This window comes from Marmota marmota, unplaced genomic scaffold (assembly GCF_001458135.2).
Source record: "Marmota marmota marmota unplaced genomic scaffold, marMar, whole genome shotgun sequence".
NCBI lineage: Eukaryota > Metazoa > Chordata > Mammalia > Rodentia > Sciuridae > Marmota > Marmota marmota.
In genome coordinates, this window is record NW_026000093.1 from 7747023 (window position 1) to 7759119 (window position 12097).

Sequence of the window (12097 nt, forward strand, 5' to 3'; positions counted from 1 at the left end):
TTAATAATTTATTATAAATTTATTTATTATTTATAAAATAAAACATTAATTTGTTTTAGAAAAAAATTTTAAAAAGAGAGAGGAAGAATTGTTTATCTGCTTGTTGAAAATGGGAAAGGCTCCTCCTATTCCTGCCATCCTATATCACTTGATCCACCTTTCTCCAACAAAAGCACATTTGGGCAGGTCATGTCTCCCTACAGATCCCCATAAAGACAAGCAGTCCCAAGTGCAGTAAGGGGACAGGATTACAAAGCATAGTCTACACACAGGTCGAGGATACATAATCCAGTTCAGCTTTTTTTTTTTTTTAATTTTACCCTACATTTTGCTCAACATCTAAGTGAAATGTGTGTCTGGTTCTCAATTAATTTGGAACCTCAGAGGACTAGAAAGTAGTGTTTGTAATTATTACCCACAAACCACAACAGAAATTGGTAAAAACAATTCCATTTGCAAATATCTGAAAAAAACCTCAGGATAAAATTACATGTGTGTGCCAGGTGCCATGTCATATACCTGCAATCCTAGCAACTCAGGAGGCTGAGGCAGGAGGATCACAAGTTTGAGGCCAATCCAGGCAATTCAGTAAAACCCTGTCTAAAAATAAAATTTTAAAAGGGCTAAGGATGTCTTTCACTGAAAAGCCACCATCCTGAAGATTTGTAAAATTTACTGCTGGTACTATGTCCTAATTATAGTAAAGAGATTTGTTTGGACTTGGAGTCATTTGTGTGAACTTAAGAAGTTACTCTTACCATCGTTAAGATTTATCATGGAAAATCATAGAAAAAATTTCCCCTTAATATAAATTAAAAGGTGGAAATATTGGGAAATGATATTGGCCAAATTATATTTTATATTTTATGCATGTATGAATATGTGACAACAAATCCCACCATTATGTACAATTATGATACACTAATAAAATATGGAAAAAATAAGACTAACAAATATTAATTAACAAACCAGTTAGGTACCAGTGTCTGCTGATATGGTGCATTATAGTTTACAAAACACTTCTAACTTGCATTCTCTAATTTTATTTCACTTCTTACAACTACCTTAAGTAGCAGAATAAAATGGATATTATCATCACCTTATAACAAAGACACACATCTCTAAAAGGGTGTGTCTTTTCTCAGTTTATACAACTAGTATATATTGAAGAGTTTAGATTTGAATCCAGAGCCTCCAATTCCAAATCTATGTTTGTTCACTGTTCCACTTTGTCTTTATATTTTTTGAAAAAGCATACATATGCCAAATAAGTTTCTTTTGTTTTTGCAGAGCTAGGGTTTGACCTTTAGGACCTCATGCATGTTGGGCAAGCACTCCTCTACTGAGCTACAATCCCAGCCTCCAAATAACTTAAAAATTATTTTTTATGGGCACATTGAATTATAAAAAAATAATTCATCCTGCCTTATTCCGAATAACTTTTTAAGAACCTGACTTCTTTGAGTTTTAAAATTCCAAATTTGTGCTGTTTCAGATATACTGCTGGAGGAGGGGGGAGGAAGTAAATTTTGTTGAGCTAATATTTATTTATTTATTTATTTATTTATTTATTTATTTAATTTTTTATTGTGGGTTGTTCAAAACATTAACCAGGAACTGAAAAAAAAAAAAAAGGGCTAAGGATGAAGCTCATTGGTACAGTACCCTGGGTTCAATTCTCCTCTCCCAAAATAGAAAGAACTGGGAATATGGCTCAATGGTAAAGCATCCCTGTGTTCAATACCCAGTAGGGGGAGAAAAACCCAAAAACATTGTACCTGTGCCCCATTAGAGATAGTGGGTATCACATGTTCTTTAGGTCTTTAGATTTAACTTCACTCTCTAATATGGTAGCCATCAGTCACACATGACTATTGAGCATTTGAAATGTTATTGATAGGAATTAAGAGGTGCTAAAAATGTAATATGCATGATAGAGTACAAAAACTTAATAGAAAGTAAAATATCTCAATAATTTTAATATTGGTTTCATGCTGAAATGGCAATGTTTTGGATATATTGCATTCAGTAAAACATATTATTAAAATTTTTTTAAAGGAAGTTGGGTCCTTTTGATATCTTTATAAAATCCTCAAAGACTTTTCCCATCTAAGTTGTTGCATAATGTTGCTTATAATATTTCCCTTATTAGCTGTGTGTTTATGTATTCAATTCTATCATATGTGTGGGTTCATGTATATATGACTATTAAAGAAGTGGAATATTTCTATCTTCATGGGATCCTTTTGTAAACCTTTCTGTCCTTAACCCACAGCAGCTTCTAATCCCTTCTCCATTTCAGTATCTTATCATTGGAAGAATGTTTTATAAAAATTATCATATGTTATGCAATCTCTTAGGATAGGATATTTTTTCACTCAGCAAAATTCTCTGGACATTTGCTCAAGTTTGTGCCTTCAAGTTTCAGAGAGCTTTTTCATGGAATAGATGTACCACAGGTGGTTGAACCATTCACCAGCGGAAAGATGTCTGATTGTTTCCAGCTTGGAGTAATTATGAATAAAACTTCCATAAACATTCATTTTTGTGTAAATTTTCATTTTCCCAGGATAAATGCTCAAGACTGATGTTGCTGGACTTTAGAGCAGTTCTATGCTTTATTATCCTTTTCATTCCAATAGAATTTGAATTGATATCGTCTCCTTCATACCTGATATGGTAATATTTTGTTTTCTCTTTTTCTTGATCCATCTTTCTTTTAGCTTTATCAGTTTTATTACTCTTTTCAAAGTAGCAATTTTCCAATTTTTAAATAAACCATTTTAGCATAGTTTTAAATTTGTAAAAAAGTTACAAAGATGGTAGTGAGAATAGTTGTATACCTCAACTCAATTTTCCCTATTATTAACTTCTTATGTGAGTATGATCCATTTGCTACAAATAGGAAACCATTGGTATGGTACAGTTAACTAAGCTATAGAGCCTATTTGGGTTGTTCTAGTTTATCCAGTATGTGATTTATTTGCTGAGTCCACCCAGTATCCCATCTGACTTTGCATTACAATTAGCCATCAGGTCTCTTAGATCCCTCTTGGCTGTGACAGTTTCTCAGACTTCCCGTGTACTTGGTGACCTCTCAAGTTTTGAGGAGTATCAATCAGGTAGTTTGTAGAATTTTTCTGAATTTATAGCCCTTGATTGTTCTCCTCGTGTTTAGACTGAGACTGTAGAGGTAAATTGTCTTCATCCCACCTTATCAGGATGCCTGCTAGCAACATGATTTGTCACTGTTGACGTTGGCCTTGATCACAGGTTCTCCTAGAAAGTTCCTCCTCTCCTTTTCCAAACTTTCTTTTTTAGCAGACAGTCTCTATGTGCAGGGACACTCAGGGTGTATGTGGGGTGGGGCAGGCTGTGATAAGAATTAGGCTACTTCTTTTTCAGGTGGTGTTATATGGGGGATCAAACCCAGGGTTTCATGCATGCTAAGCAAACACTCTTCTACTGAGTCACATCCCTAGCTGTAAACTCCTTTTGAAGGCCATTCTATACTTTTATAATTCTCCAACCTCTTTCTCAAGTATCAGTATCTAATATAAATAATACCCTTTCTTATTCAATCCTACAATATTTTTGAATTTTAACTAAGTATTGGTATAGAAATGGTACGTATTGTGCTTTTCTATTCAACATACATTTCAGCTGTGTCAGAGTTAAACAGGCTTTTATTGGCTGACTTTGGGACTTAATCACCATTTATCGTTTTGTTCCTTTGGAAAAATTCATTTTAAGGCCTAAATGACTCACTTACTAACATACTTCAGAAGCAAAATACACATACAGTTGGAGACTATTATGAAGTGTAGAAAAAGAATAGGGCTCTTTCTTTTTTTCTGTATCAATTTTAAACCTATGTTCCTAGCTTCGAGATGCTTCATTTTGGACTCTAAACTATATACCATTTTTCTTTATTTAGTTTATGTTGCTCTGCTGATTTAAAAATTAAAATACTGGGGTGATTCAACCTTCTGTGATCCTCTAATGATCAATTTTGCTACTTGTATCTCTTAGCACTCATCTGTTCCCTTCCTCGAGTTACTTCTCGATTTGAAGCTTCTTAGCATGGTTCTAAATTTTAAAATCCATTTCTGTTGATATTTTTCATTTCAGTAGTCTTTATCCTTGCAGAAGTTTAGCATTTCAAAAACCACAGTGATAGTGCTAACGATCCTCAGAAGAATTGCAGACGGTTTGTCTGGGAAATCTTTTCCCAACAAATTTATCAAATGCTTGTTAATAAACCAGGCTCTATTTATGCTGGGCACAGAGTATACTTTGGAGATTCGTGGAATATCATAAATCCTAGGGGTTTTAAACAAGGTCTTCCTTGAATTCTCCTCTGTTACCAGAATAGTCAATCCAAAATGAGTTCTGTCATTCTTTTATTTTAAATGCTATAACAATATTTATAGTTTTTCAGGGAAAACATTACATCCTCAATTTATCTGGTAAGAATTGTGATACGGGGTAGTCTTTTAGACTCTCAAAGTTTTATTCATCTCTCTCTCTCTCTCTCTCTCTCCCCACCCCCCGGTGGTAAAAAGGCTTCTCACAAATGTTTCATGAGGCCTTAGTAAGATAGCTGTACTTGAAAAACATAGGACATAACATAATTTGATTCCCACTTGGTTGTAAACTTTTGTTTCATTTTTTCACATTACATTAAGAAGTTATGTGTTTTGCAATTGAGTTAATGGTGGCCTGAAGAATAAATAGATAGGTGTTAGTTACACAAGTGGATCTTGGGATGAGGCAAGAGAAAATGGGGTTTAGATGTCTAAAGAAGAGAGAAAATATTCCCACATCTGGTATTTTGAGACAAAGAGTGTCTTAACAGAGTTGGGAGGGTCACTGTCTAAGAATCAAAGACAGATAGCTTCAACTCAGTGGGTTTCTACCAAATCTTAGGATAGTCCCAGATGGTGGTTTCACTAATTTGAAATGACCAAATCTGGAAACCACAAACTTCTCAGAATTATGGCCAATATTTTGAAAAATATAAGATTTTGGTAGATTTCTGGATGGACTTTAGGGAAAGTGTTCTGGACCATCCATTTATCCCTGGCTAATTTATTAGAAAAGTTATCTCAGTAGCATTCAGTCACTGTAGTAATACATGGGTAGAGATTTTGGGTTTTGTTTTTGCTTTGAAAAGCAATTTTTTTAAAGCAAATAAGAATCTAATAGAGAAGTATAAGCTGGGGTAACTACTCTGTGTTGGTATGCTATAACAAAATTCCATAAAGTAGGTAGCTTAAAGAACAGGTTATTTATCATAGTTCTGGAGGTTGGGAAGTCCAAGATGTCAATCAACGCAGTTCTTGGTTACTCTTCCTCCTGGCTTGCAGATACCTGCCTTCTCATTGTATCTTTACATGGGAGAGAGGTGTGTGTGGGGGGAGGGGTGGATTCAAATGCAGGCATGTGAGCCCTCTGGTCTCTTTTACTCTTTTTATTCCAACACTAATCTCATCATATGGGAGTCTCACCTTTCTGACTTCATTGAAACCTAATCATGTCCCAAAGGTCTCACCTTCAAATGACATCCGAGGATGTTAGAACTTCAATAAATGAATTTTGAAAGAACACAAACACTCAGTTCATCACACACCCCACGTTCAAACTTTAATTTGCCTAGTATTTAGCCACTGATTATGTTATCTGACCATACAGGACACTGGGTCTACTCCTTTATTTCACCTTCAAACTTTCAGGTTCAAATACATTAATCAAAAATACATAGTATTGACTTTTATTTCTTATGCCTCCTCTGAGCCCAGAAGACTTTTTCCTGTTGAATCTATGTATTCCTTCTCTAGACTTGGGTTGTAAGAAAACAGAAACAACATACCCCATGTGGACGGCTAACACATTTGCTTCCCACACTCCAAATTCAACTAACCCTTTTTTTTATGTTTAAATTTGTGTTTTCTGCCTAGAAATCACTGAGATGGAGAAGCATGTGCCAGGGTTGTGGAGGTCAGTGTACGGGTGGTCCTGCCTTCCTGCCTCTCTAGGATGGCTCTCGGCTGCCCACTCACTACCCCTGCCTGGCCACACCCTCTGTACTCTGCCCTGTCCCATTGCTGTTGTTGTTCAGTGCTATAGTTCAGGTGTGACTTCCCCCCCGGGAGTTTAAGCATCATAAGCTGGGTCCCTAGAGTGACAGTGTTGAGAGATGGCATAGGACCTTTAAGAGGTAGGGCTTAGCCAAATGTCCTGATATCACTGGGGACATGGTTCTCAGAAGGGACTAAGAAAGTTCTCATGGGACCTCTGAACTCTCAAAGAGTGAGTTGTTATAAGAGCAAGCCAGACCCCTGACTCACTCTTTGGCTTCCCATATTGACATGTGATATCTTCCTCCCATGCATCCACCCAGTGTTGTGATGCCATTAGCCATTTGGTATTCACTTGAGACCAAACGAACAATCCTGTCCTTTCTTTAGACCTCCAGAAATGTGAGTTAAGTAAATCTCTTTTCTTTATAATGTAGTCTGCCTCAGGTATTTTGTTATAGTAATGAGAAATGGATAAATACATATACCACTGCAGTGGGAGCTTTAGAACAGAAGTGGGGACTATTAGGGCCAACTGTGTGCCCCACAGAATTCTGGAATGGCACAAACAGAGGCCCTCTCCTCCTTGGACTGGCAACACCAAGTGTATCTAACCAGCAACTCATCAGGGTTTCTAGCTGATCCAGAATCTGGGTGCTTAACATGTCCCTGTGTGAAGGATGCCATCTCTAAGGGATTACTTGTCCTCTATGGGTTGGGCCAAAAGCCCATAGGAAAGGAAATTAGATTGACTTTCTTGTCTCTAGGTAGGGTCATAAGTTTTCATTTTGCATTGGGCCCCACAAATTATATAGCCAACACTGACATTAGCTGAATAACATGGTCTGGTCTGCTTTCTAAAGGGGTCACCCTGACTGCTGTGTTGGTGATAGGAAAGAAAGAGTGAACACAGGCAGACAGTAAGGAAGCCAGGAATCCAGGTGAGAACACTTCGTGAATCAAATCAGGGTGAGGTCAGGGAAGATAGTATAAAACCATAAAATATAAATGTTTTGAAGATAAAATCGAAAGTATTTCAGGTTAGGCTGGGAATATAATTCAGTGGAAAAGCACTTGCTTAGGACCTGGGTTCAACTCCCAGCACTACACACACAAAATGTATTTCCGGCAGATTAGACAGAGGGTTCTAAGAGAAAGAAATGATCTAGAATGACTTTTCCTTTTTGAGCTTGAGAAGCTAAAAGGACAAGTTGTCCTTAAATGAACAAGAGAAAATATTTTGGGGTGTGTGTGGCGGCGTAGATGTTCAGAGCTCAATATTGCATGTTTCAGGTTTGAGATTGTCTCAGCCTCCAAGTAGAGATGTTGAGAAAGCACTGGGTGTATTCTGGGAGTCCAGAGGATGGGTCAATTCTGAAAAAAATAAGTATGGGAGTTGCCAGCACACAGATGGGGTTTTTTTTTTTTAAATGGTCTTTCCTGAAATTACTGAAAGAGTGAGAAAGTTTGAGGACTTGGCCTGTTTAATGGCAGGGAAATGAAGAAAAACTAGCAAAGGACCCAGAATTAGTAAAGAAGTAGATTTGGAAGTGGGGAAAATTCCCAGAGTCTGTGGTGGGGAAGAATTTTCACTGGGAGGGGAATGGTCTACTGTCAAATGCTGTTTAGGAATTTAAGTAAGGTGAGAACTGAGATGTTTGGTAAAGCTGAACTACCAGTGACTTGGTAAGAACAATCCGAATGGAGTGGTTATTGGTTTATTTGGGTGTGTTCAAGAGAGAGGATGGAGAACAGGAATTGAAGAAAATGTTAGTAATACTATGGTTTGGAAAGTGTCCCCAAAGACCTATATGTTAAAGGCTTGATTCTTTTAACGATGCAGAGATCCTTTTAACCTTTAAGAGGTGGGGCCTAGTGGAAGCAAATTAGGTCATTGGTGGTGTTTCTTTGAGGGGCATATTAGGATATTGCTGAGGTCCCAATATCCCTCCACACCTCTCCTCTCCCCTTCTTCTGTTTTCTGGCTGCCATGAGGTAAGCAGATTCCTCCTCTACATGTTCTCACCATGATGTCCTGTCTTATCACAGGTCCAGAGGGCAACAGGGCCAAGCAATAGTGGACTTGAAACCATGAGCCAAAATAAATCTTTCCTGTTTATAAGTTGATTATCTCAGGGATTTTGTCACAGCATCAGAAAGCTGACTAACAGGAATTTTGTTATTAAAAAAATTCAGAAAAATTCTGTAGTGGCTAGAAAGGGAATTGAAATAAAAAGTTTTATACATTTGTTTTTCTTTATTTTTCAAGTAGTAGACACATAGCAGTATGTTTGTACTTGGATCAGAATAATCTAGTAGAGCAAAAAAAATGGCAATTGTAGAAATGAGTGTGGAATTGTGCTCCTGAGCAGAGAGAGAGAGAGAGAGAGAGTGGGGAAGGGGATAGAAGCTAGTGAATAGCAGGTGAATACAAATGCTGGTAGACAGGCAGAGAAGACACTGAGAGCCTGGGTGCAGTCTGTTCTGAGTGTTTCATTTTTCTTAGGGAAATAAAAAACAGAGTCATCAGCTGAGGATAGGAGAAAGAGGAGTTTAAAATTTGAGAAGAGAAAATATGAAAAGAAATAATACAAATGGGAAGGAACAGAGACGAAGAAGATGGACTGTATTGCTGAGCAGCCTTAGGGTTCACTTCAGGTTAATGATCAAAAGAGTAGGGTTGAAATAACCCTGCCTTTCTCCTCTCAAAACCTCTACACAGAGTCTGTCCTGAAGGAGTGGAGAGTGTGCTTAAGTGGTATCTTGTCAAATAAGAAGGACTTCAGAGATGAAGATGCATGCTAAAAGTGATTGGGCATAGAATTTACCCTGTACCAGAAGAAAGGCAGGAACATGGAGGGGTTATGGAGAACAAAAATGAGGTGAAATCCAGATACAAGGGACTTAACCACTGAGGATGGGTTTGCCAGAGAGTAGGATGCTCAAAACGAGATGTCAAAGCTGCTGAGTAACGATAGGGTTTAGTTCATGACAATGGTGATACATTTCTGACATAGTGTGGAAGATTACTAGAGAAGAGATCACATTATTGATAGATCAAGTATCTGTATTAAACAGTAACTGACTCTGAGGCAAATGGTTCAGTTGCTCTGTTTTGAGGAGTCCAAATTTAGAAGTTGACTAGTTAAACACAATGGTTTAGTGATAGGCCAGAAACCCTGAGGTGGCTGAAAGAAACTAAAGAATATTAATAGGATGTATTGAGTGTGCTGGACCCAAAGAATTTGTATGCATCTTTCTATTTATTCCTTGGTACCATTACTGAATTCTAAAGATCATTAGTATCTATGTTTCTACAAAGGATGAATATGTGGGGCAGGGAGGTTAAATAACATGCCCAAGAATTCTTCCGTCTGCATCCAAACGTCAAGCTTTTAACCCTTAGGTCCATCTGCCTCGACAGGTGCAGTGATTACAATAGAACAGATAATATTAACATCCATGTTCTGAGATGCGATTATGAGATTTATGGGATTAGAGACTCTTGAGAACAATATTGTATACAAAGCCCAGTAATATACATGATCTTGCCTAATCCTCATATTAATCCTATGTATTAAGTAATTTGCCTGGATCATGGGGCCAATAATTAGCAGAGCTTGAAGGGGGAAGCTCATCTGTCCTCTGACCTCCTACTTGTAAACTCTTTCCACTTTACAGGTAGCCATTACTTTCCCAAGACGTGTCAGACAAAATTTAAAGAGATTCTAAGAGGTTTTGAATCAATGTATTAATAAGGAAACCATTACTAGTTATTTCTTTTTAGAAGCTAACAGGAAAAGTCTCATAATTCCTATGTTTCCATGGGAACATTCGTTAGCACAGAGTGTAGTATTCTTTCTGTCATGGAATGTTCTTTCTATAAATTCATGCATTCACTTCACTAACGTTTATTGAACAAGTAGGTTGTGCAAGTGCTATGCTAGGTGTAGAAGATACAACAACAACAACAACAACAACAAAAATCCCAGCTCCAAGAAAACTCTCAAATCTGCTGCAGTGTTCAGCACCTCCAATGCTGTACTGAACCTTTCCATGCCCAGTGCAACTTAAGGCATTGCACTTGACCTAGAATACACTCTTGTCTCCGTGGACCCAGTTACCTAAGAGATCATTCATCTCCCTGATGGTTTGGCAGAGCATCATCATTGGCAGTGCTCTGGAGATGGAATCTTAGACTTGAACACTTGGGGAAATATAACCAGGGTGTTTTCCAAAAAAGGGTTTTCCTAATCCAAGAGGGCCCAAATTTAAAGCTGGATTCAAATATATAACCTTCTGTCTGGCATCTAAGTGGCTCAGTAGTATTGTGTTGTCTCTCAGCAATCACTTGCCCCTGCCTTTTGCTAGCAATAATGGATTTGTACATCCCATGCAATTATTTATGGGCTTTGTGGCCCAACACCCTCTATCAGAATGAAAGGTGAAGACTGGGCCCTGGGCACCAGTCTTGAGGATAAAGGGTGAAGCAAAAATTCTGTTTTGTCAAGATTGATCACTAAAATAGCAGATGAGATACAGCACAAGATGTATGCCGTGATCATTTCTTTTCTCTTTTTTTTTTTTGTTTATTTTTTTAGTTGTAGTTGGACACAATACCTTTATTTTATTTGTTTTTATGTGGTGCTGAGGATTGAACCCAGGGCCTCGCACGTGCTAGGCGAGTGCTCTACCACTGAGCCGCAACCCCAGCCCTGCAGTGACCATTTCTCATTCATGGACTTCTACTTCATAATGCTACTAATTAAGAATGGCATTATGCATCAGAGGCAACTCACCTGGCGCCCACCTCAAGGAAAGGAGCGATGGGCTTGGGGATGCTATGGTTTTCCTACTGATCTATAAAGACTAACTGGTCCTCTAAGTGGCAGGGTAACACCTTAGTTTCCTCTGGTCTTAAAGTATGTGAGGTACAGTATAATTTAAGGATTGCATACTCCTCTCCCTCCCATTTGCAAAAGTGAAGTGGGACAACTCATAACCTACTATATTTTATTATTATTTAAAAAGTCGAAGATTCTATATTTTATTGGGGTTTTCATAATCTTTAAATACCGTAACACGTTATTCTAATATCTAATTTGGTGTACCGCTCGGATCACAGATTACATTAATTTGAGTCATTTCTAGAGTTGTGAGACCACACGGTTAGTCTGCACCCTTATAGCTTTAAGACAAGGTAATTCTAGTTTTGGAGTAGTGGAGGTGGCGCCTGCTTCCAGCTCCGCCACTCCCTGCCTGTGGGCCGGGGGCGGGGCTGACACCGGGTTTCCCGCTGTTGCCAGCCGCGCCCCTTTGCCCAGCCGCGCTCCGAGCTTCCACCAGGGGTGCGCGTTTCCCACCTGCCTGGCGGTGGCTCCTGACGGCTCCACTGCTTCCCAGCAGCAGGAATCCGGCAGCTTGGGTCTGCGCTGCGGATCCCGGAGCGCCTTTTCACTTCCCAGAGCCTAGGCGTCCCGCTGGCAAGAGAATCCCAGAGCCCTCTGCTGCCCACTCCTTTCCCCGAGGGCGCGGGCTTGGGGTTCCCATCGGTCTCGGCTGCCTGTCGCCTCTCAGGCGAATCGCGGCTATTTCCTCAGTCCCTGCACGCCTTTATCCTCCCACAAACTGCAAAGCCTGACATGCCAACTAGGGCTGCCAGCGTTTGGGGAACCAAGCATCCGAGTTAAACCTGTTCTCTTAACCCTCGCTAGCTCCAGTCCCACATCTAGCCCGTCTCCCAAGTGCCAGGGCTTGGAACGGAATACAAAGGGACCTGCACCTCCTGGCCCCTCGCCACTGCCACGCCCGTCCGTGCCCACTCTTCGTCCTCTGCACTGGCTGGACCAGAGGACCCCTCCACTCTTCACGCTCCTACCCCTCCCCCGATGTCGATCAAATCCACCCAGTGTTCTCCAAAATCCCGCGAGCCGGGGCCTTCCACCGACTCCCTCTCGCACCTCGCTGTGGCTCCGTGCCCCGGGGACCATCCAGACCAGTCCCCCCCACCCGACTGC

At 39.5% G+C, this 12097-nt stretch overlaps 1 protein-coding gene across 1 annotated transcript in view; it reads left to right on the forward strand.

The window, feature by feature from the left end:
• Positions 1–12097, forward strand: part of Xkr4 (XK related 4) — a 462270-nt gene that overhangs the window by 13615 nt on the left and 436558 nt on the right. The window contains exon 3 of the mRNA XM_048782841.1: positions 11658–12046. Within this exon, the coding sequence (XP_048638798.1) occupies positions 11658–12046 (389 nt within the window). The remainder of the gene's footprint in view (positions 1–11657; positions 12047–12097) is intronic.